This window comes from Numida meleagris, chromosome 2, assembly GCF_002078875.1.
Source record: "Numida meleagris isolate 19003 breed g44 Domestic line chromosome 2, NumMel1.0, whole genome shotgun sequence".
Taxonomy (NCBI): domain Eukaryota; kingdom Metazoa; phylum Chordata; class Aves; order Galliformes; family Numididae; genus Numida; species Numida meleagris.
In genome coordinates this window covers 87,432,125-87,457,359 of record NC_034410.1, presented here as the reverse complement: position 1 = coordinate 87,457,359, position 25,235 = coordinate 87,432,125, and the positions used below count along the sequence as shown (strand labels likewise).

Genomic DNA, 25,235 nt, shown 5'->3' with positions numbered 1-25,235 from the left:
CCTTTCCCTTTCCCTTTCCCTTTCCTCCTTCTCCTCTCCTCTCTTTTTTCTTCTCTTTTTAACTTTTGCATTATGTTCTTCCTGTGTTTACTCAAAATCTGAGGCAGTGAGAGGCAAGCAGCAACACTGTGTGTTTTTTTGCTCTACTCTCATCACAGTCACAGAATCATAGAAAGGCTGGGTTTGGAAGGGACCTTAATGATCATCTAGTTCCAACCTCCCTGATATGGGCAGGGTTGGATACTCTGGAAGATTCTTCCTCTACATGACCAGCAGTATTCCCTCTTCTGAAAGGGCTCTCCTTCACACTCCTTCGCCTCTTTGCAGGTTCCTAACAAAACCAAAGAACTTTTTCTTCCTTAAAGGCATCTGTATCTATCAAAAAAGTTCTCCTTTTTCTCCCTCCAGCTTTTCTACCTTTGTGATTTTATAGGATGGTACTTTGCAGCCTCCACCCTTTCTGTTTTATGCCTCCATAGCTTTATTTCTACTTTAGGCACTCTTTAAAAGTTTTGCCAAAAGAACAACATTATGCAGAAGTGCAATGCCCTGTTTCCTTCCCTGCCCCCTTGAACAAGACAGAGGTACTAACAGAAGTCTTGGAGTAATTACAGCTCATAAAACAGAAAAGAGTCCCTTTGCTGGGGAAGCATACCCTATTCTGGCAGCTGTATTGCCAAGAAACACTTGAGCTGCCACCAGGAGTTTGATTCTACAAGTATACACTGCTAAACCCTTTTGTGTTCAGACCCGCTCTCTCTTTACAGAAATGAAGGAGCCCTCTTTCTCCTTTTTGGCTTCCTTCATTTTTTTCCTACGCGTGTTCATTCTTTCATTGTGCAGTAGCACTTTTAATATGTAATTTTCTAAAAGATGAGTATGGAAGTATTGTTTAGAGTGTGCAGAGCAGTGTTTCCTATTAGTCCATTTTAGGTTTTGGGATCAGAACTGCAAAGAATTATTGAGGGCTTTAACGTGACCCCATCTTAAGGCCTGTAACTGTTACAGAAATGTACAAGTAATGCAGTATCGTATCAAAATTTGCTAATAACCATAAAAAAAAAAAAGTAAAAGTGCCATTCTTGTTCCTCCTAAAGCCAAACAGTGGAGGACAAGACTAGATAAAAAGAGCAGAGACCGAACAACACTTGGCCTGACTGCTTCTCCCCACCAGATAGGTATTACTTGAGCCCAGCTTTATGGGCACAGCTCTGGAAGGACCAAGCCCGGCGCTGAGCACCGTGTGAGCACACACCAGTTGGTGCATGGAGCAGGTGTAAGGCTGATGCACTTATGGAATGGCGGTGATGCGCACTGAGCAGCTGCTCAGCAAAGCTGGGAGCCAGGATCCTCTGCTAATGTGTAATCCAACCAGTATCAACTATGCTGCTTCCTATACAGTTATAATAGACTCCAAGGTGTATTGGTAGCAGACTAATTAAAGCAGGCGGTAACACATGGATTTTGTATTTTTGAATATTTGTTAAAACAGGTGCACTTTTCTGTTTTGTGTTTGTTTTCTTTTTTGTTTTGTACTGTTTTCTCAGTCTGCTTTTAGAGGGAACTTTCAAGTGTATTTCTTAAATTATATTTTACATTTATTACCAGTCCGAAATGTAAAGTTATGACATTTTAAAAGAAATAATAAATATTTGCATTTAAAGCCACGCCCTGCCGAGTGTTCTTCCCGCCTCTCCCGGGCCTGAGGGGGCCGCGCCCCGATTGGCTGAGGCTCGCGGCCTCGCGCCTCACGGACCGCGTCCGTGTAACGGAAAGGGCGCGCGCCGGCTGCGCGAGGTTAGTGCGCGTTCTCCGCCGGCAGGAAGCGGAAGTGACGGTGCGGCGGGGCGCGCGCTGCGCCGCGAGAAGGCGGGCGGCGGTTGCTGTCGTTACCGACCCGCCTAGGGACGTGAGGGCGGCGTGCGGGGCTGGCGCCGGGCCCAGCGCCGGGGGTGGGAGCGGCTCGGAGGTATCGCCGCCTCTTCAGCGCCCTGAGGGGACGGGCGCGGGCCGGGGGGTGTGTGCGGCGGGAGGGCGGGGGCGAGGGGGGAGGAAGAGGAGGTGGCAGCCCATAGTCGGTGTCTTCTCCTTTTTTCTGTCTTCTGTGTGAAGCTAAGGGAGGAGGTGCCCTAGCGGACGGCTTGAGGCTGCAGCGATGTCCTGGCGGTGAAAGACGTGCTTTGCGCTAGAAACGCACTGAAAAAGGAATTGATCTTTATTCACCCGATTGACGCTTTGCTCCCACCCCCTGACTGTTCACTGAAGAGTTCTGCGTGAACAGGAAAATTATTTTTTTTAATTATGGATTTCTTTTCTTAATTGTGTGCACTGAACCAGTTTTGCAGGATGAGCGCCGTCGCTGAAGATGCTAAGCCAGAAGATGCCAAACCAGAATCTGAAAAAAAAATATATTATTGTGAAGTGAGTGTCTTTCTTAATGGCTTTTTGGAATACATGCCAGAGTACAGGCTTAAGGTATTAAAAACCGCAGAAGTTAGACAGAACTAACTGAGCTGCAGTGTGGCAAGCTGTTGGGAGAGGCTGTTAATGTTTGAGAGTAATGTGGCCGGTCCCTGGAAGAGCTGCTTGTCTGGTTTTGTGAATTTGGTTTGCTCTTGTGTAGTTACTGGTATAGTGTAGTGGCCCTTAAAGGCTGTCTTTCAGATTTCTGTTAGTTATTCTTACAGACCCTCTGAAAGTCTCTCTGTCTTAGAGGATGCTGCTCTGGTTCAGAACGTGTTATGTTTCTGTATATCACATATTGTTTTAGTGACTTTTTTCCTGGCACGTAAAAGTTAGATGACATTATGTCAAGGTGATAGGTAATGCTGTCGTATATTGGTCGTTCTTTTTTATAGTTAACGCTGGAAGGAAATAATTCTAAAGCTATATCCTGTAATTGTTACGATATTCTGTGGATCCTAGCGCAGATGCCTTCCTACGCTGTTTCTCTGATCCCTTTGGTAAAATGATGAATGGAATTTGAGTTATTCTGGGATGTATGTTTGTCCCCATTCCTTTCTAATCATTGTATGATCATCTGTTGTTGGCTGGAGAATTTTGGAGTTCTGAGAATCCAGTAATTGGAGGCAGGAGGGAAAGCATAGGCTTTTCAGAGATTCACGTCACCCACTATACTTTAATATATATTTAAGTATTTTTCGAACACGTCTGCACTCTATTTCTGGTTGTTTTGGTGGTATGCTCCTAATGTGATCTAAACTGCTCTGCTTAAGTCATAGAAGACTTCCAGCATCTTGTAAAACTGTGTGTATTACCAGATCTTACAACTTTCCAAACTACAAAATATCCTCTGCATAACTGAAGATGTGCTTTCAATTTATCTTTTTAGGTTTGTAAAGTTCCATGTATGAGTTCTATAAGTCTTCAGTCACACTATCGTGGTATGAAGCATAGAAAGGTAACTTTTTTCCATGTTACATGTTTATGTGAACTTAATCTTAAATATGGGATTCTTGTAATAGTCAGTAGTTGATTTCACAAGTATTGAAGTGCTTATCTAACTCATTAGTAGATCTGTAACAGCTGTTTGCGTGGAAAAAATCCCAAGAACAAGGTTTTGAGGTGGGAGACTCAGCTCTGTTTAGCTTGTAATGTGCAACATCAATAGTTACTCAGAAGGTAAATGTGTATTAACTGTGTTAACAAGTGTTTTTTGAGTTGCACTGAAGTCACAGATGGTGAAGGAGTGCAAACTTTGGATTTGGGTGTAGTTAACGAATGCAGTGCTGTGTTTTCCAAGACTGCGTAACTCGTTTGTACTTTGAAGAAAACCAGCTTGCTTGGAGTATGAACTTTGTTTATACATGGTCATGTCAGTTCAGATTTCATACAGGAGTTGGCTCCATTTGTTTGGAGCATCTCACATAGCAGCTTCATATTTTACTGCTTTTCCTTGTATTTTGCTTAAGTTACTAGATGGTATTCTGTAAGAACGTGTTGAGAAAAGACTTCTTCAAATGCTTTTTGACTGAACTTTTGACTGTTTGGCTGACAGCTATCTTAGACTGAGAAGAGAATTTTAAAATCAATAAAGCTGGGGCATGCTCATTGGTTTGTTCTTTCCTCAGTTACTGAAGATGGCTGCCATCAGATTGTGTTGTTGTGGCGCTTAAAAGTGTCTGCTCTGATGTTCTCCTAATGATCTTCTATTCTTCCTGAAACATAAGTCTAACTGCAGTGCCTTTTTTCTCGAGTATTTGGGCTCCCCTTTCATTTGCAGAGGAAGGGCATCTCTCACAGTCTGGCTTTCAGAGCTGTTCAGTAGCATTTTGTAACGTGCTAGCTGATCATTTCAGTAGTGTGATGCTTATTTGAACACTTTCTCCCAGGATTCAGTCACAGTGTTCTTTGCTGAACCATCAGAAGTGTGCAGTACTGTAGTATTTTTCACGTCCTGTCCAATGTTCTTGCTGATTCAATAAGTTCTTTTGGTTTTGTGGCTTTTTATTTCTTAGCTAACCCTCAGAGTGATTGAATTACTGCTGTTTCTCCCTTTTAAAGTGGAAAAAACAGTGCTAATTCTCCCAGCAAATGCACGTATTGCTTTCCTTTTATTCCATTTCAGTAAATTGCTCTATGCTAGGCTACATTCTTTGAAATTTATTGAGCTTGTGATGGCTATGAACTGACAGTGAGCAAGCATCAGACATGTTGGAAGCTGGACGATTATTAGGGGCTAAATGTCATTGCTGGTGTGGAGTCCTGGTACATCACATGACTGCATTTCTGTAGGAATAAGTCTGTGAGGCCACACAGTCATTGTTTTCAAGTACTTTTAATGCCTCACTTTTAATTATTAGATGGCGGAAGATCAAAATTCATTGAGATACGGAAAGAAGTCTTAATATCACCAAACATGAGGTAGCCATGAAAGTGCTGAGCTTATGTTCTTTTTAGTGCATAGTGCTTTGTTTATATTCCTTAACCAGAATAATTCTTCAAAACTGACTTTCTTCCTAGTTTGTTACTAGATTAGGGTTTGTTCATTTGGATCCTTTTCTATTTGTGCTTTGGTATGAAGATTCAGCATCTTATTTCCAACAAGTCTGAGTAATTGCATAATTGAATAATAGATAATCATTGGTCTAACTGGAAAGTTCAAGTGATTCCATTTGCTTTCTGTGATTTATGAGATCTAAACATGCAAGTTCTCATGTCTTTGAGTGCTTAATTTACAGAATATTAGGCAATATTTTAATTCCATGTAGTGTACGTCCTCAGAGTTCTTACAGCCCTTGTTCCTGAGAACTGATCTATGTTGTTGTGTCAAGAGTTTGTTTTTTCTCACTGATTTCTGTATTGATGAAGACAATGCTTTCTGTCCTTGTGCAGGAGTAATAAGCAGAATGGACATCTAATTTCTCTAGTGCTAATAATTCACAAAGCCTAAATCCTGTAAAAAGTATCAGTGTAAAAAGACTGGAATTGGGATGGTTGCAGTGCAAGGCTATGTATATCTTATGTTTTGAGTGTCTCACGACCTTTGTATAGCTGCATACTGTGACAGGCCTTACGATTTCATTGCTGAATGAATATTGGAGGGGGGGGAAGATTGACGTAGAGTAGTATTCACGTATTTTTCATATAGTTCTTAGCTCTTCAGAAATTGGAATTGGCTTGTATTATGTACTTTGGAAACGCAGTTTTATGTAAGTTCAGTCATGCTTTTTATTGTACCAGGAGTTGCAGGGATAGCGTGCTAGAGAGGAAATCTTGGAGTGGAGTGTCTCTTTTTCCCTGCGTTTTGAGCAGTTCTTTGCATGTACGGTCCCAGAAGGACCCATTGCCTCTTCTGTTAACTGTCTTTGGAGCACAGATGAAGATTGTCCTGATTAGATCAAGGATTCCTGCTTCCTGTCTTCCCGTCCTACGCTGGAGGGTAGAAATGCTCAAAGAATGTGGATTCAGGACTTTGCAACCTCATTAGAAATGAGAAATTGTTAGGCTTTTTTCTTCACCATTTATATATTCTTGATTCTGCTCTACCTCTTGCCACTGGTGGTTGTGCATCAGAACTGGTGATTGAAAGTACCCAGTGCACAGGCAATTTACGTGTCCTTTGGCATGGTATTAAAATCAAATGTGCTTGGAAAAAAACATTTGTTTTAATACTTGGGGTATTAACATGGGTTTCAGATGCTGGAAACTTGCCTTGCCATTATGATGTTGTTCTGCCTCAGAAGTGCTTAGTACACAGCTTATGATTCTGCAGCTTATGATTCAAACTGCTTTAAACTGTAGAGCTTTTCCTACACAAAAAAATTACATCGGTGTCAACCTCACACTGCAAGCAATCCAGGAGACTCCCAGAGTCCATTGAAGATAACTTGCTGGTCCAGGTATTGGACAGACCAACCAGAGGAGAAGTGCTACTGGACCTGGCACTCACCAGCGCAGAGGAGATTGTTAAAGAGGTTAAGGTTGGAGGCAGTCTGGGCTGTAGCAGTCATGCTTTGGTCGAGTTAGTGATCTCCAGGAATACGGGCCTGGTCAAAAGCAAAGTCAGGACCCTGAACTTTGGGAAGGTGAACTTCAGGCTGTTTAAGGAATTATTGGTTGTGATCTCCTGGGAAGCCTGGAAACAAAGGAGCAGAGTAACAACTCTTTAAGGACACGTTTCTGAGAACACAAGAGCTCTCCAACCCCCAGCACAGGAAATCCTGGGAAGGAGGAAGGAAACTGATGTGGCTGAGCAAGGACCTACTGAAGGGAATAGAAGGAACAACAGTACAGGCAGCAGAAGCAGGGATGGGTGGCCTGGGAGGAGTACAGGGATGAGTCTGGACACAGATGTCCACTAGGGCACAGATGTAACTAAACTTAGTGAGGGATGTGAAAAAGAACAAGAAGGAATTCTATAGGTATATTGATCAGAAGAGGCAGGCCAAGGAGAGCGTACCCCCTTTGATAAATGAGAAGGCAAAACTGACTACAGTGGATGTAGAGAAGGCTGAGGTACTCAGTAAGTTCTTTGCCTTGGTCTTAACTGGGAGTCAGTTTTCCCAAGCCTGTTGTGTCCTCTGGGTGAGTTTTGAGGGTGCAAAATCTTTCCCACTGCAAGTCTGAGACCAGCTCATTATGCTGAGTGTGTACATGCCAGTGGATCCAGATGGCATGCATCCCAGGGTCCTGAAGGAACTGGCTGATGTGGTTGCCAAGTTATTCTCCATCATACTTGAAAAGTTGTGGCTGTCAGGCAAAGTCCCCCGTGGCTGGAAAAAAGGGAAACATCACTCCCATTTTTAAGAAGGGGAGAAAGGAATAACTGGGAAACTACAGGCTGGTAAACCTCACATCTGTGCCTGGGAAGATTGCGGAGCAGATCCTTTTGGAAGCTATGTTAAGGCACGTGTGAGATGAGGAGGTGATATGAGACACCATAATTTCTGCAAAGGGAGGTCATGCCTGACCAATCTCTGTGATGGAGCGATGGCATTGGTGGACAAAAGAAGGGCAGCTGATGTCATCTATCTGGACTTGTGCAAGGCCTTTGACATGGTCCTACACTACCTCCTTATCTCCCAGTTGGAGAGATAAGGATTTGAAGGCTGGATGAAGATGATGGATAAAGAATTGGTTGGCTGGTTGCAGCCACAGGGCTGTGGTCAGTGGATCTATATACAAGTGGAGTCTGGTGATGAGTGGTGTCCCCTGGGGGTCCATCTTAGGATCAGTGCTCTTCAGCATATTTATCAATGACATAGATGGTGGGATTGAGCATACCCTCAGCAAGTTTGCAGATGACATCAAGCTGAGTGGTGCATTTGACTCAATAGAAGGGAAGAATGCCATCCAGAGGGACCTGAACAGGCTTGAAAAATGGGCACGTGAGTATCTAATGAGGTTCAATGAGGCCCAGAGCAAGGTGTTGCACTTGGGTCAGAGCAATCCCAGGTATGTGTACAGTCTGGGAGAAGAACTCCTTGAGAGCAATCCTGTGGACAGGGACTTGGGGGACCTGATGGACAAAAAGCTTAACGATGAGCCAGCAGTGTGCTCTTGCCGCCCAGAAGGCCAACAGTATCGGGGTGGCCAGCACTGGGTCCAGCAGAGGATGGTGGAGATGATCAGAAGGCTGGAGCACCTGTCCTGTGATGACAGGCTGAGGGAGCTGGGCTTCTTCAGCCTGGAGAAGAGAAAGGTTTGGGGAGACCTCACTGCGGCCTTCCAGTACTTGAGCTTATAAGCAGGAGAGACACCAACTTTTTACAGTCTGATAGTGAGAGGACAAGGGGAAATGACTTTAAAATAAAAAAGGAGAAAGTTATATTAGATAATAGAAGGAAATTCTTTGCTCAGAGGGCGATGAGGCACTGGCCCAGCTGCCCAGAGAAGCTGTGGGTGCCCCATCCCTGGAGGCACTCAAGGCCAGGTTGGATGGGACCCTGGGCAGCCTGAGCTGTGGGGGGCAGCCCTGACCACAGCAGGGAGTGGGGCTGGGTGGGCCTTGATGTCCCTTCCAACCTAAGTTGTTCTATGAAAAAATGGAATTTCTGTTTATTGGCTGCTAATGTAGCTTATGTGATTTGAAGAGTGTATGCGTTTAGGAAGAATTAAATTATGTTTACATAATTAACTGCATGTGCAGCAGTGTTTTGTTAGGTAACCCTTGACGTGTGGAAACTAATTTACAAAGTAGATCTTTGAGACGGTGCACCTAGGAGGTTTGAACCCTAAAAAACAGCAGTTTTTGAGTTTTGGCTTCTCATAGTTAGACACTTTGTTAAAAGTTACTCTAACTTTTTACAGTCTTAGCTCAAAAACAGTTGTTGCAATTTGCTTGTGACACATGGCCCAGGACAAAGTTTCTTAAGATGTGAGAATATTCATTCTCAATGTAGTTTTTTTTTCTTTTGTTTTCTTCTCGATTTATTTTTAAAGAACTCTCTAGAAAGGTTCCATTTTACTTGTGACCCATCAGTCTTAACTGTGGAACAACGTTTTTAGTGCTAAAGCAGTAATGCAAGTGCTGTTGAAACTGATTGTCCGAAAGTGGTCAGGAAGAAACTTTCTTTCGACAGCAGCTCACAGTTGCTAATATTTTCAGCGCTTCTCTGAAATGTTAGATATTAACAGCTGTTTATTGTAAAACTGGTGTAGAATGACAAGTGGTTTTATGCATAACGAAAGCACTTGCAGCAGGATAACTGGAAGGAAGACCATCTATTCCAAGCTTACAAAATCCTGCTGAGTTCATACAGCACCACCTACTCGCTGTCTGTGATGATACTGGGGTTAAGTGACTTCCTTTTTTTTTTTTCCTATTTTTTTTTTTTTAGCTACCATGAAAGATCAGCTGTTTAGCTTCTTGGAAAAAAAGAAATCTGTTGTGTCCGTCTTGATTCTTATTGAGCTGTCACACTGACAGGCAACATCTCTTCCATGGCACTGAGTCCTGAAAATAGAGCACTGAACTCCATGGAGTGCTCGTGAATAAACAAGTGTCTTACTGTGAATGATGACGCTTCTTTTCATTTTTTTTTTTTTTGGTGGCAAGTTTGTGCATATTTGCTAAAAAGGTCTCAAAATGAGTCAGTATTGGTTTTAGCCACGTTTTAAAATGGAAATTTAAGTTACTCTTTTTCTCAGATGCTTCCAAAAAGTGATCTGTTCTGGATTCAACTGATGAAAGCCACTTTTCCCATTCTTCATGATATGAATAAACTTTCAGGAGACTTGGCTACCCTGGAATTTTATACAAACCCACCCACATATTGTTGGGGAAGCTATTTTTTGTTAGCCTGTTATTATTTTCTGTATGAGGTTTTGTTCTTGCTGGAACTGCAGTTTTTGGAACCTTAGGGGCTGCGGTCATGTGGAAACCAAAGTTTTGTCTGGCATCTTATTTCATTAATACCAGGGCTTTCTTGAAATTTACCTTATGTTAACTGTAAGTATGCTTTTGCCAGTACTCCGAGCTTTTGCAGATAATCATTAAGGCTCAATTTTTCCTATTTGATAATGGAAACTTTGGCCTGTATTGTAATTTGTCTGCAAAGGCTTCATTCAGGAAGTACAGGGTTTTTCCTTCAAATGGCGCAGCGCATTAATTTGTTTTTCTTATTTTATTTTGGGATGACTTCCATCTTCATTATTAAAGAAAGAAGAAGCACTGAGATTCAAGACAGTCTATTGTAAGTATAACGCTTTATTCTTTCCAGCTTCTTAGTGTAGATACTGCTTGGGGGTTTTAATATTTGTTGCTTTTCCAGTAGTTTATATATTTGCATTTGTAAGATCTGTACACCTGTAACTATGGTTCTCTTTATATGCTGAACATTTTTTTCTGAGATATTTATCTAATGAACTGTTGAGCTAATATATACTTAGTAGCATGAAGCCTTAATTTTGCCTTTACACTTCTAAATACTTGTGTATCTGTTTATTAGAGGAACGGATAGTTCGTATCTTAGTTTCTTACCTTCCCAAGCTAAACTATCTTCTGCTTGTTGTCAGCTTCATGCTCTCATTGCTCAGCTTCAGGCAGTATGCTAAGAACCTATAAAGGTATGCTAACACAGGACTGCTGCAGATGCTGCTTTACCTGTGCTGAACTTGCCTGGCTGCATCACAGGAATGTTATGCCTTTCTTCATTGTAGCATGGACTTGGAGTAGCAAAGACCCATTCAATGTAAACTGACTTGTTGGGGAATGTCTTCCCCATAAAATGAGAATATGGATCCAGACTGACACGTGCCAAGAAAATGGGAGTAATGGTAAGAGTCTCAAAATCTGGGAGACAACTTGCTTGGAAATGGGATGCTGTAAAAGCACTGATATAGAAGACTTTAAAGTGCCACAAGCAGAGAACACTGGCGTATATGGAAGTAGTGATTAAAAACCAGTGTGAAGATTATAAAGTGGAGTGGACGTACAGTCATCACAAGAAATAAGCCTTTTGTTTCTAGTTCATCTTTTTAGCCTGTTCTCCTCAGAAGCTAGGCTCACAGAAACGCATTCTGGCTTTGATGTCTGTTCCCCAGTATCTTTTGAACCGGGTTAATCAAAATGGATTCCAAGTATGTATCTGCACAGGAAAGAGTGATGTCTTCCCTATACTGAGGGAAGCGCTGCTGACGGAGCTTGCCTCTTACTGCACCCTGAGGAATCAGCACAGGAGAAGGATCCAGAACAGGCACTGTTTGGAGTCTGTTTTCAAGAGGCTGGCCTTCATTATCTGCTGTGGTGATTTTGGGCTGAAAACAGAATGAATGATGTGCCTTGCACTGACAAGTGTGTGAACGATTCTGAGACATTCTGCATCAGTAGACGTAAGGTCTCCATGCAGTGCTCCTCTTCTTAGAAATGCTGGTAATGCTGCTGCTTGACAGAAGTTCTGCAAAAGTTCTGAAAGTATACACGTGTCTGCAGTGTCCTGTGGATTTGGAGTGGTGTAGAATTTTATTTTACCTCAGTAACAACAAATTTCTTTGGCTGTGGGTGGTATATTTTTAGAGGAAAATGGGTTTCTATACCATTCTTTGGATCCCACATTAGAAAAGATCATTAAAAATAGTACTGATGATAGTAGAAGCTGAATGTCATCTTGTAAGCTTGATTACTGAAGAGGTTTCTGCTTCAAGAATGTAAAGTCTTGTTTTGGAGGAGTAATGCAAAAGATGCTTAGTACAAAAACTGGAACTTGACTAAGAGGACAGAAGGAAGCATGGCAGTGAGACTGTAGGAAGAGCAGTGGGATGCAGGTGTCTGTTGCTAAGATCTACACTTCAGGAAAATGATACTGCGTAATGTACTGTGGGCGTAGCATTCTATGAAGGTTCAAGGTAAGAACGTATGGTCATTTCAGCCACAGCATCTCCTGACATATCATGGGTTAAAGTTTTTCAGCTGAGATATATCTTATGGAAACAGAAGAGAGTAAAGACCTTGATTGTTAAAGAGAATAATCTTCATATGCAACTTCAAGAAACAAACTAGAGCCAACTTTTGGAAGAGTCGCAGCATTACAAGATACCACAAGGCAGAAACTTTACAAGGCATGCTTTGTTTAATCCGGAAAATCCTGATCCACTGTAATCCATGTTGAAGCAATAAGCATCTTTTTACTTCTAATGTGAAATGAGTATACATACTGTTGATGTCTCCTTTATTCTTCTTTGTCTGTCTTGACCTGTACTTCACTGAAGACCTGGACATGGGAAGCCAACTTGTAAGCCATTGTTATGGTTGACTTGTCCAGAGAAGACCAGAAATTAGTCTGATGAAGTTACTTGTTTGTCATAGGGGTGCATGTGGTTTTCTGTTTGCTTGTATTGTTTTTGCTTTGTTTGTTTTAGGGGGTGGGGGGAATGAATTGCAGAACTATTAATTTAAAATAAATACAGAACTTCTCGAACTCTTCAACAAGTGTACTACCAGTTACATTATACCTTGAGAGTCTGTAGATCCAGGAAATTCATTGATGTGTGCTGTCACTGAGGTATAAGAATGAAGTCTGAATGTGCTTGGCTTTGAAATAGCTGGTGAATTCTGCAGTTTGCAGACACGCAGTGAGGATGAACAAATTGTAGACAGTGTATCTGTGGAGTTACCTAGTGATGTCTTTCAAATGGGTGTGGATATTCTTAACATACATTATGTAAAGTATGAGTCCATTGTCATTTCAGGGTATAATTTCCTGGGATGCCCTTACCACTGTTGGGTGCTGTTCTAATGGTTATTATCAAATACTCGAGTGAGAGTAAAATGTGACAGTATGTTCACAGTGGAGTTTGAAGAACAGGGAGCAAAAGTGTATGGATGTTGTCAAAGTGAAGGATGGGTTTTCTTGGAAATCACTTGGGTCAAAACCTGATGGGTATCTGAAATGTACACTCTCTGAAGAACAAGTACATGAGAAGACAAAGTTTGACATTTAAAGTGTTTTGCACTACCGTCAGCAATGTCTTCCTTGCTGCAGAATTAATAATAATAAATTCCTTTGTTAGTGGGAAGAACAACATCAATACCGCTATCATTCATAAGCCAAAATGACTGTTTCCCACAATTGTTAGGATGCTGAGTGTTTCAAGCGGTGGCGAGTGTGACAAACCTGACTGTTTAACTGTGCAGTCTTGTTGCCTTTTAAGTCAAGCCAGGGAATAAGTCTGTTTAGAGATGATTATGTTTGGAGGAGTACTACTTTCTGTAAGAAAGACACGCAGATACCGTTCAAGTTTCCGTACGGCGAAACTATCAGCAAGTTAGTTTTGTGGTAGACAGAACTGGGTATCTGGTTGTTTTTGTTTTCTGCTCTCAAGCAGTTTAGAAGAGACAATCTTAATGGATGATGTGGGAAAAGAAGACCCTGAAGTTCTAGGGCTTTACTGAGTTTTGATTTAACCTAGAAAGTATATGAATTTCAGTCATGTGATTTCTTTGCACAATGGTAATTTTTTCAGCTGTAGTTGAGGCGGTTGCATCTGTGTGTTCAGGGATCAGGAAGGGAGGAGATTGAGCATTTCTTTCCTACAACCTTTTGGCCAAAGGAGGAAGAAGTTTGGAAAACTGTTGTTACTTTGACCAAATAGACTGTTTGTGCGCTTCACCTCTTGTATTCAAAAGTCTGTCTGCTGAGTTCAGTACATTGCTGTTGTGGAGTAGCTGGTGATATCTGGTGATGTCCTTAAGTCTTGAAATGCAGCTGTTTTATTTCTGACAGTCAGTACAAATGCATGTGCATTACAAATACAGGTATAGGTATGAAGGATGGAATACAAATACATTCAGGACAGTGTCACTGAATATTGGAAGGAGGGGTGTTTTGTTGGTATAGATTACTAGTATCTGGAAAATATTCCATACTAAATAAAATTGCTATTCAGAAGGGATTTCCTGAGGCTATCTCATCTAATTTCCTGTTTGAATTAGGACTGCTGCCAAAGCTGGATCATGCCTTGCTTATTGAAGCCGTGAACATGTCCACTACCTCCATTTAATCAATCTGTAGTTTCTGCCCTGCCTTAAAGAACTTTTATCCTAACAAAGTAAACCCTTGCCTCTGAAGTAACTGTGTTTTCTCTTTGTAATGCTTTTGCCACCTCTTGAAAGGGTTTGACTAGTCTTTGTAACTGCTGCTTGAGTATCAATGCTGTTAAATCTCCTCTTTACCTCTACTCTACCGGAGTTAAACAATCCCAGCTGCCTGGACGGACCCTCAGAAAGGGGTTTACCTTATTTGTAGAGAATTGCTTTTGGTTGGTATTCAACTTAGCATCTGTCTATACTGTCAGGTTCTTTGTCACCGTGCAGCTGCTCAGCTTGTGCTCATAAATACCATTAGTCCAGCTGTAGAACTCTACAATTCTTATGTTTCTGAAAGTTTCGTTAATGCTCAATGCTCCCAAGGTCCTGCTCAAATAAAGCTTTGACATCAGTTGTATCCCTGCGTTCGTATTGCCTGTGAGTTTGCTGTTGGTGTTCTGTGCATCCTCAGATTACTGATGAAGAGGTTAATTGCTGTGGGCCCTGTTTGCTGAACACCAGTAAGAGTCTGGGTAGCTACTCGTACCTCTTTGAGCCTGAAGTGCAGCTGATTTTTCCAGCTCATTTGTCAGTCTGATAGGCTTTAAGGGAAAATACTGTTGCTCTGGTTTTGAGGTACTTAAGAAATACAATTTAACGTTACTAGTAAACTAATTACAAAGCCATGGGGCTCGTAAATGTCAAGCTTAAATGCTAGCACGCAAAACTAGCATCACTACATGAGAGAGCGTCTTTGGGATCATAACTTCTGTTAAGCTATTAGCAGAGACTGTTCTAGATATCTGCAAATGTTTGAAAACAAGGAAAGAGAAAATCCACGCTGGGTATTTTTGGTGGAAGTGGGAGCTGTAACTGGTTTGTTGTTTTCTTTTTTTTTTTTTTTGTAAGCTTGAGTGTATGTATAAACCTCAACCATGCGGAAACTGCAGTGCAAATAGGGCTGTGAGCTGCTTCTGGCACAATTTTCTGCAAACACAGAATGTTTCTGGAAGTAAACAGAAAATAAAGTATGAAAAACAGTATTTCACAGGTGTCTATTGGTATTATTTAGCTTTTGATCGTATTGTCAGGGCCTGCTGGACCTGAAATCCTTCTCAGGCTCCATACAGCCTAATAGTTCTGGAATTAGGTAGTTTTCACACTTGCAAAGCATCTGGAGAGCCTCTTCTATTTATGCTACCATGAACTTTGAATCTTCTTACTGAAAAAGGTGGATAACTCGTGTCCTTCTTGATTTTTTCAACAGTTACCTATACCCCTCCCTTATGTTTATAGTGTAGTTGTTTGCGGAATATCTGCAGCTTTGATCTGATTTACAGTTTTGATACGTCTCTCGTAAAGGCTCATCTTGTCCAGAAAAAGGAGGAAGCCAGTGCTGTATGCAACATACTGTATTTGCTATGAGTATGGAAAATCTCTTCAAAAATAAGAATTGCATAAGCAAATGAATAGTCTAATTTTTCAGGTTTTTAGGCTTAACATAACACAGATTTTTCAGTATTAACAATCTAATATGTCAGTATTGGTTTAATCTTGGGTGTAACAATTTCCAAAATGCTGAGTGCATCATTAAAGCTCACCTGTGTATGTCTGTGTACATGGGTTTAAGAGAGAATGGAGCAAGGGAAAGAAGTTCCCAATGCAGGGAGTGAGGTCATGTTTAAAAAAGTATGTTTAAACATTCACTCTGAAATTGGTTAAAAATATGTACAGATGCCTATGCAGAAGTACTGTTCTTCATGCAATTTAATGACTTGGGACTGTCTAGGCTCTAAATACTTAGGTAAGAGTTTGTCTGTCGGGCACCTATGCTGCTGGATCTGCTTTCACACAGAATACCTGAGAGCTAAAATAAATAGACATTATGGAAAACAATTAAAAAAATAAAGAAATTGGATACTCTGTGCTTTTATGGTACTTATCAATGTGTTTGGTATATTGTGTAAATGAGGAAGGTGAGCAGAAATGAAGACTTTTTTTTCATATTTGGAAAAGTTAAGTTACAGAAGAACAGCGTACCAAGATGGAATACTGTTGTAACTGAGCCCGTATTAGACAGGCGTAGTGGAGATGACTGTTCAGGTCTTTAATGTGGTTGGATGATCTACTGTGTACTTAAAAGCACGTGAAATTAAGTGGTCTGACTGTCAAACTGTCATCTTAGGTCCTGCAGCTCCCTTCCGAACTGCGATGAGCTATGAAACACAGAGACCAGGTAGTTGAATATAAATTGGCTAACTTCCTTTTGAAATACAACTTTGATCATCATTAAAACAAAACCATCAAAGCTTTTTGTTCGTTGGTTTATTAAGAAATAATGCAAGTTACCAAACATTTGAACCTTTGCTTTTCTTTCGTGCATTGGTTATTTTATTTAAGGAAAGTTCTTAGATGGGTATTTTCAGTGGAAGAATTCAGTTCCTGAGGCGTCATAGTTTCATTCTTCCCGATTATCTAATATTTTTTTAGATCATGAAGTTTTCAGCTGAGCATTTTGTAGCATGCATGTACGTACAAATACAGTACAGTGAAAGCTTAACAGAAGCATGTAAAACAAGAACAGTATGGATTATTTCTTATCAAGATAATAGTAAGAGAATAATATCTACTTGTATGTTGGGAAGCAAGAAGAAAGAGCTGTTGCTGTGTATAGGCTTTAGCTTTTTTCTACCTGCATCTTTCTACATTCAGCCCAAAGACCACGCGTTCATCATTGAGAGCTACTGCACAAGGCATACAGATGCACTAGAATGCTGTAACGCATTGAAGTGACAATACAAACCTGTCTATGGAGAGCCGATACACGATACAACTTTCTTATATGACTATGCTACGGCTGCATTTCAGAATAAATAAAACTAAGAAGGCTTGTAAAGCTTTGGTGAATTTGGTCTCACTGTCCTATGGCAGGAGTTGTCCTGTCAGGTGTCTTCTACCACACTTAATTTATATGGATTATCTGTTGTAACTGAAGTGCTGGCATTTTGTGAAGTGTTTTGTTTTTTTTTTTTAATATATGCAGCCTTGGCATTTGACTTGATGGCAGCAAAAACGTACCCCTAATAAAATGAATATATAATAGCAAGCGTGGAATTCACTGTCCGGAGAATGTTTTTCTTTAAATGTAACCTGATATCCTAGAAGGACAGAAAACAGTAACACATTGTTCAGTGCCTGAAGTTCCACTTCTGTTTGCTCAGATTTGAGGAAATTACCAGTGGTTGTGACTCTTCTCAGGAAATGTACTAGGCTGAAATACACTTGTATGTAATTAAGAAGATAAGTTCTATTTCTCCACAGTTTTCTCAGGTATAAAAACAGATATATTAACACTGGAGCATACTCTTATAATAGCCAACACTAGAATACATTTATTGCCTCTTTGAGATTGTTTTACAGATAGATGTAGCTGGTCCACTGAGTTGATCAGGAATGCTTCAGAAGTGTTTTAGACAATGAAAAAAACAAGTTAATAAAACCCAATGAGGAGTGGGAGACACCCTTGGCTGAAACATTGCTAGTTAATGCTTAGAAACATAATAAACATGATTGTGCCGCTTCTGGTCTGTCCAGAGAACACGCAGAGTTTCAACTAGTGCTGTGTTAGTGAAGTTTATGTCTCTTTATTAGATTTAAGGTAGTATGAGTCTCGAACTCCAGATTCCAAACAAGCAGTATGAGGGTGCAATATGAGCGTTAGACTTTTAGCAGAAATGAGAGGTAGGTGAACTGGTTTAATTTTTTTAAGAACAACTGACACAGTCCGGGACATGCTATGAACGTGAACTTGAAAGCGTTTTGTCAGTAAATTGGATTCTATGAGATCTTTTTTTTGTTTCTTTGAATCTCTTGAAGTCATTAATTCCTTGTGTGTAAAAATGTTATTGAAAGTGTAGTGTTGGAGTCTTTTTGTGAGTGAATGAGATCCTATCCATTTCCCTTGCACATTTCAGAGTGAAAATTTAGTTTTGTTTCCCTTAAGTCTCAATTGGAAACTCCTTTAGCATCATAGGAATTGTGTGCAAGCTGTCTAATGTACTTGTTCATTTTACTGTAATATTTATTTGTGTATTTTTTACCTTAGTGAAGAGAGGACTCATGAAGGAGATAACATGTCTGAAGGATTTTATAAATGATCCCAAAAGAGAAGAACCTCTAGTTGGTATGTTTTTTCTGTTTTCTAAATGCTGTCTTTGTATTGTATATGTGTTTTGAAATACAAGGTGATATTTTGATATTGTTTCATTATGTAATCGATGTTGGATAATTAATGGGATGTATCTTACACATTGTACCTTTAAAGTTCAGCTTGTTATATAGCTGCTGTAAAAGCCACCTCTTCTATGCACCTTACTCGTTAGATAATTACTTCCTGAAGGAACCATATCAATAAGGATGCTTTTCACAGAACTCAAAATGATTGAGATTGGAAAGACCATCTGGAGCTCATCTTGTCCAACTCCTCTGTTCAAGCGTGATCACCAAGCAGGTTGATTAAGACTGTGTCTAGGTAGCTTTAGAATATCTGCTAGGAGGTGGAGACTTCACAACTTCTGCTGATAAGCTGTTCCAGTGCTCGGTCATTCTCACAGTGAAAAAGTGTTTCTTTGTGTTCAGAAGCCATCTCCTGTGCTTCAGTTTTAACCCATTGCCTCTTGTTCTGTCACTGGGCACCACTGAAAGGAGACCGTATCTATCATCTTTGCACCTTCCCTTCGTGTTTATTTATATGCACTGAGGTTCCCACCTTCTCTATTCCAAGCTGAGCACTCCTAGCTCTCTCAGCCTTTCCTCATGTGAGAGGTATTCACATTCCTTCATCATCTCTGTAGCCCTTTGCAGAATTCCTTCAAGTACGTCCCTCTTTATTGTGCTAGAAAGCCCAAAACTAGTCACGGTACTCCACATGCGGCATTATCAGTGCTTAGTGGAGACACCTCTCATGGTGGCAACACTCTTCATGCAGCCCAAATTTACTTATAAACTTTTTCATGCTAGTTATAAACATCAGATTTAGAGATTTTTGAGTGCTTCTATGTTGTAGTCTGTCTTTCAGTGATTTCTAGGAAAAAAAATTAAGAAAATTGATTTTCTCTCCTGTTAATTCTTAAAAAAAAAAAAAAAAATTATGTAACAAAGGACTCATTTTTATGAAGGGACTATTGTTATTTCTGGATGCGTTTTGTGCTACTCAAACACTGTCCAAATTATATTTGATTGAGTAGTTTAAATTAATTTTTTTTAGTACAGAACTTTGGGTGGTATTTCCTGTCCTCAATCTCTGTTTGACTGACATGTCACCATTAATTATTTTACGTGGCTGTATTGAAGAAAATGTTCTTTTTTTTTCTTTTTTTTCTTTTTTTTTTTTTTTGTTCCTTAAAAAATACCCTGGGCAGGAAAGTAGCTATATGCTTGTTTTACTGAGTTTGCAGATCTTCCATAGCAGTTTTTTTTACTTCTGAATAAAGCATTGCAAAGAGAAGAATTTAATTGACATGGGTAGTAAGCCTGATGTTTGTGATCCTAAACAAGTCCTCTTCTTTATTAATTTTGGCTTTTAGTGAGCGTCTTTGAAGAAAATACTTCTGTTTATAGTAGTCTGTTGTAAATACAGATGTTTGTAACTCTTGTTTTTACAGGTTTAGAGCATGTGGTTGAAATCAGATTTGAAGGAAGAAAAGAGCCGCATTATGAATGCAAGCTGTGTGGGTTTAACACAGAGATGGCACCCATGATAGAACATCTTAGTGGATATAAGCACAGAAGAGCATACATAGTGAGTAATTTTGATCACAATTTAATATAATATCCTTTTTTTTCCTATAAATACCTACATCAAGTTTGAAGTTTAACCCCCCCCATATGATGTCACTAGTAATTGTGTGATTGAGACTTGAGAGGTCAGGTCAACGTGCATAGCTATAAAGCTGTGAGCTACTGAGAAAATGTAATCCAGAGGTGCATGTCTGTATCTACTCAAAGTCTGTTCTTAAGTGTTCTAATCTCATCCAAGATCAGATTCTCAGGCCTTGGTTCTCTCTCATTCCTCAGCATGCCCATGGTATTGTTGGATATTGCATAGAGCACGTTACCTTTCAATTACAAATTTCGTGTAGTGTTCAAATTCTATGGTGAAGACTGCCTATACAATTTTAATGTTAGCACTTAACTAGTTGTGTTACTCATATTCAAAGTAACATTTACTAGTCTTTAGAAGCTTGTCCAAAAAATGAAATGTGCCTGTTTTTTAATGTATGAATTTTGATGTTGTTCATCTAAAATTTTTTGTCAACAGTCTAAAGAATTCCCAGACAAAATAAAGAGAAAGGCAACAGATGTAAAAGAATGCAAAGTCTCATTTCTCAAAAGAATAGCAGGAGAGCTAGAGAAGACTGAAGGATTAAAAATGTATAAGGTAACTGGAAGTAAATGTTAAGTATCCAATAATGTATCTTTAAACAGTGCATTTATGTTTGACCTAGTAAGTTTTAGAACTACTGCTGACAAATCATGTTATATTCCTGTGTGTGACTAGAAAGTGTAGTGTTAAGTAGAACCAAGACTTAAGTTAAAGTTGCCCTAGAACGTATGGGGAAAGGAACAGAAGTCTTGAAATTCCTGTGAAAAAAATGAAGTTGTTGAACAATTTAATGTTTTTTAGTTAGAAAATGTCCAGCTGGAGATTTTAGTGCTTTACTTCAATGATTCTTAACTTACATAGTTTAACTTTTCTCAAATGTATGCAAATTTTCTCTCAAATTTAATTTGTACTGGTTATGTGTAATCTGTAAAACTGTCCACTAGACTATGCTAGGACAAATAAAAGTACTTGTTCTGTCTCTACAGACAGTTGCAGTAGGGACTATTGTAATGAACTTCAATCAGAATATCTAATATAAAACTATGTCTGTTTCCTAGATTGAAGGTTACATAAGACCAACTACCTCACGTAAGTTTATGAATTACTTGAATATAACACATTTGACAGCCAGAACCAGCTTAGTTTGAATTACTGCTTGAACTTTTTAAGGGTTTGACTGATTTAAAACATTAAAATTGTAAGTAATAGCACAAAATGTTTTCTTTTCAGAGATTTTTCCAGTTTTTGTGAATTTGAAATGAGGAAAGACTTTTTTTAACTGCTTGGTTCTGGAGGTATTTAAGATAACTAGAGATACAGCTTTTGATGGATTTCTCTGAAAAAGCTGCTAAAACCTTTTCCACCTCATTTCAGCCATCAAAAGGCATACAAATCAATGCTGAATTGCTGCTAGAAGTGGAAGTTATCTTTTTAGCAAATGTATTTGAATGAGCAATGGAAACTAAACCTTCCAAATAAAAACAACATCCTCCCTCCACACGGTATATTTGAGTTATATCATTTGTTGCTATAGATGTGCTATGATGCTTAATAATTCCAACCTGAAGAAATATGTCTGCTTGCTGCCTTTTGACCCCAGTACTACTATCAGTGTGTTTGAAATGGGTGCATGTTGCTTAGGTCAAAAAGGTATGTCAGTATGAATCCTTGTAGGTGCCTACCACAGCGGTGATTTATTTGGATTGATCACTGATGGCTTTTGTGTCTTGTACCTACTTATGTTGGTCTGCCAAACAAAGTAGCAGAGACCCTTTTGGAGCTTTGTTTGTCTCTTTTGTGAAGGAGATGGAATGTGACACACTAATCTGGTCCAGTAATTCTCAGTTCATAGTAAATTTTATGAATGAGTTCTAAAACCTCCAGAACTATTTATGTATTCTAATCACCACAGTCCGAACTGTTGATTGGACTCTTGCCATAGAGGTTATTAGCAAGTTAGGCCCATGTAGCTTGCTCTGTATAAATGTAAATGGATGTTGTTAACATCTCTTCTTTGTATGGGAATCTTGTGCAAAATGTGCTGCCTATTCTTCTCTATTATGTAGAAGGTGTAATACTGAAAGTTGGTCTTCTAGAAGAATCTAAAATATTTTAAGTATTTCAGATAAATAATGATCCAGATCACTAGTAAGTAGTAAGGACAAAATAGCTGATAATCAACTTTCAGGTAGGCAGCACTGTATAATGCTAATGCAAGGAAAGTTGTATAGATTTGATGGTATTTGGCTTCAGTGCTTACTGACTTCTGTAGAACTGAAAGATGTATTTAGGTATCAAGTCAGAACAACAAAAAAAAATCCCATGCAGTTCCACAGGCTGCAAAGAACTGGAAGGAACAGACAGGAGTGTTGTGTTGTTCTGCTTTGATTGGGTGTTAAGCACCACATCAAGTTTATTCCAAAATAAAAGCACACTACATATTTAGAAGGAATTAGCGCTTACTGGTTTAACAACTGTGTGTGTTTAGTGTAGATCACATCATTAGAGAATGACTTTCAGCTTCAGAGCTCCCTTCTGACTGCAAGAGTGCGTTTGAGGATGTAATTAAGAAATGTCATCTGAGTAAGTGACAAAACAGACATTAACGCTAAGTTTTGGCTACTGCAGAGATCATATGCAAAATCAACATGATTATGTATCTTTATATACATTTGAGAAGCTTTGGAGGGATTGATTTGTTGCTTTTCTCAAAGGAAGAATTAAAGTATTTCTTTATTCTCTAAAAAAATCATCTGTACTTTGTCTTGAGCTTCAAATTAAGGATACTAGCTTAATAAGGTAATTCCAGAAATCACTGGCTCAAAGTAGAGAGCTAATGAGCTTGAAGGCCCTGTGGCATTCTTAAGAAGTGTGAGAATATGTATAAATGCAATGTGGTACCATCGCATATGAATTTCTGGTCTAATTTAGTTTCCAAATTCTGCTTGCATCAATATTTTCCTTTAAAAACTACTGTTAATGCTACTACAGAATACAGCTGGAAACTGAAAACAGATCCAAAGACTTAGTTTGCTGTTTTGGACAACAGTCTTCAGATTGAATTATTTCTTATTTGAAATTACAGCAGATAACTGGAGAATTTTGTCTGTATCTTCATTGGGAAGTGGTAACTCCATGTATCAGTACAGAGTGGGAAATGACAGACTGATCAGCCTTGCTAAAAAGGACTTGATGGCTATGGTGGATGCCAAGCTGAATATAAACCAACAGAATGCTCTCATTTCACATAAGGCAATCTCATAACACTTCAAGTGGGGCACAGGCAGCAAGCAGATTGAACATTCTTATTCCCCACTGTTTGATATTGGTAAGATCAAACTTTGAATGTTTTATCTAGTTATATTCCTTCTAACTCAAGAGGAAGATGGAGAAATTGAAGAATATCTAGCAGAGGGGTATGGTGATACTCAAGGATCAAGAGCATTGGGCTTGTTTAGATGGGAAGGGGGGGGTTGAGAAACGATCTGATAGCTGCCCTTCTAGTAGGTTGCTACCAAGGTGACAAAGCTGAAGTTGTTGGTAACTGCAGGAAGTGAAATAAGAGATTATAGCACCCAATGGCAGCTTGAGAGGCTGAACACAGAAGAAAACTTATTTCCTAGAGGGCAGAACAGCACTGGAACAGATTATCCACTGGTAATGAATTCTTCATCTTCAGAGGTTTTCAAGACCTGGCTATATGAAGTGGGCAGTGATCCTCCTTGAAGTGGGAGTTTGGGCTGGATGGTGAAAACGGAAGTCTCTATATGGTCAGAAAACTGTGACATCATCGGAACTGCAAAAATATAGTACAATAGCTTGTATGACTGGAGTGCTGATATGGATGGATAGAGGCTTCTTAGAAAAGTTGCGAACAATCCAAAATTGAAGTTGGGACAGTTATTCATGCAGATGCTGGATGGGTCAACAAGGGAAAGGGTTTTGCACATTCTACCCACAAAGAAAAGACAAGACTGAGGAGTGTGATGATCAATGGTAGCCTTAGTTGAGATGAGCATGAGATTATGATTGTGACACTCTGGTCGCCAGATTGGAGAAAAATGGATTTGATGCATGGACCACTTGCGGGATAAGGAATTGGCTGGATGGCCACATTCAGGAGAGTTGCGGTCAACAGCTCAATGTCCAAGTGGAGACTGGTGACGAGTGGCATTCCGCAGGGACTGGTATTATTTAAGATTTTTGTAGGTGACGTGGGCAGTGGGATTGAGTGCACCCTCAGCAAGTATGCAGATGACACCAAGTTGAGTCACGCAGTTGACATGCTAGAGGGAAGGGATGCCATCCAGAGGGACCTGGACAGCCTTGAGAAGTGGGCCCAAGCCAACCTCATAAAATTCAACAAGGCCAAGTGCAAGGTCCTGTGTCTGGGTTGGGCAGCTCTCAAGCACAGATACAGGTTGGGCAGAGAATGGCTTGAGAGCAGACCTGAGGAGAAGGATCTGGGAGTGATGACTGATGAAAGATTCAACATGAGCTGACAGCGTGTGCTTGCAGCCCAGAAGGCCGACCGTTTCCTGGGTTGCATCAAGAGAAGCATGACCAGCAGGTCAAGGGAGGTGATTCTGCCCCTTTACTCTGTTCTCTCTGAGACCCCACCTGGAGTACTGCATCCAGTTTTGGAGCCCCCAACACAAGGAAGACATGGAGTTGTTGGAGCAGGTCCAGAGGAGGGCTATGAAGATGATCAGAAGACTGGAGCACCTCCCCTATGAGGACAGCCTTTGACACTGTCAAAGCCTTTGACACTGTATCCCACAGTATTCTGGAGAAACTGGCAGCCCGTGGTTTGGACAGGTACACTCTTTGCTGGATAAGGAGCTGGCTGGAGGGCTGGGCCCAGAGAGTGGTGGTGAATGGAGTTAAATCCTGCTGGCAACTGGTCACGAGTGGTGTTCCCCTGGGGTCGGCACTGGGGCCTGTCCTCTTCAATATCTTTATTGATGACCTGGATGAGGGCATTGAGAGCACCCTCAGTAAGTTTGCAGACGACACCAAGCTGGCAGGAAGTGTCGATCTGCCTGGGGGTAGCAAGGCCCTACAGAGAGATCTGGACAGGCTGGATCTCTGGGCTGAAGCCAATGGGATGAGGTTCAACAAAACTAAGTGCCGGGTCCTGCACTTTGGCCACAACAACCCCAGGCAGCACTACAGGCTTGGGGCAGAGTGGCTGGAAGGTTGTGTAGAGGAAACAGACCTGGGGGTGTTGGTCGATGCTCAGTTGAGCATGAGCCAGCAGTGTGCCCAGGTGGCCAAGAAGGCCAATGGCATCCTGGCTTGTATCAGAAATAGTGTTGCCAGTAGGAGTAGGGAAGTCATTCTCCCTCTGTACTCAGCCCTGGT

At 40.4% G+C, this 25,235-nt stretch overlaps 1 protein-coding gene across 1 annotated transcript in view; it reads left to right on the top strand.

Moving 5' to 3' along the window:
• LOC110393493 overlaps positions 1,299-25,235 on the top strand; it is a 35,646-nt gene continuing 11,709 nt past the window's right edge. The window contains exons 1-10 of the mRNA XM_021386391.1: positions 1,299-1,362; positions 1,665-1,969; positions 2,338-2,421; positions 3,353-3,421; positions 10,124-10,157; positions 16,173-16,223; positions 18,093-18,170; positions 19,651-19,787; positions 20,307-20,426; positions 20,930-20,960. Of these exons, the coding sequence (XP_021242066.1) occupies positions 1,299-1,362; positions 1,665-1,969; positions 2,338-2,421; positions 3,353-3,421; positions 10,124-10,157; positions 16,173-16,223; positions 18,093-18,170; positions 19,651-19,787; positions 20,307-20,426; positions 20,930-20,960 (973 nt within the window). The remainder of the gene's footprint in view (positions 1,363-1,664; positions 1,970-2,337; positions 2,422-3,352; positions 3,422-10,123; positions 10,158-16,172; positions 16,224-18,092; positions 18,171-19,650; positions 19,788-20,306; positions 20,427-20,929; positions 20,961-25,235) is intronic.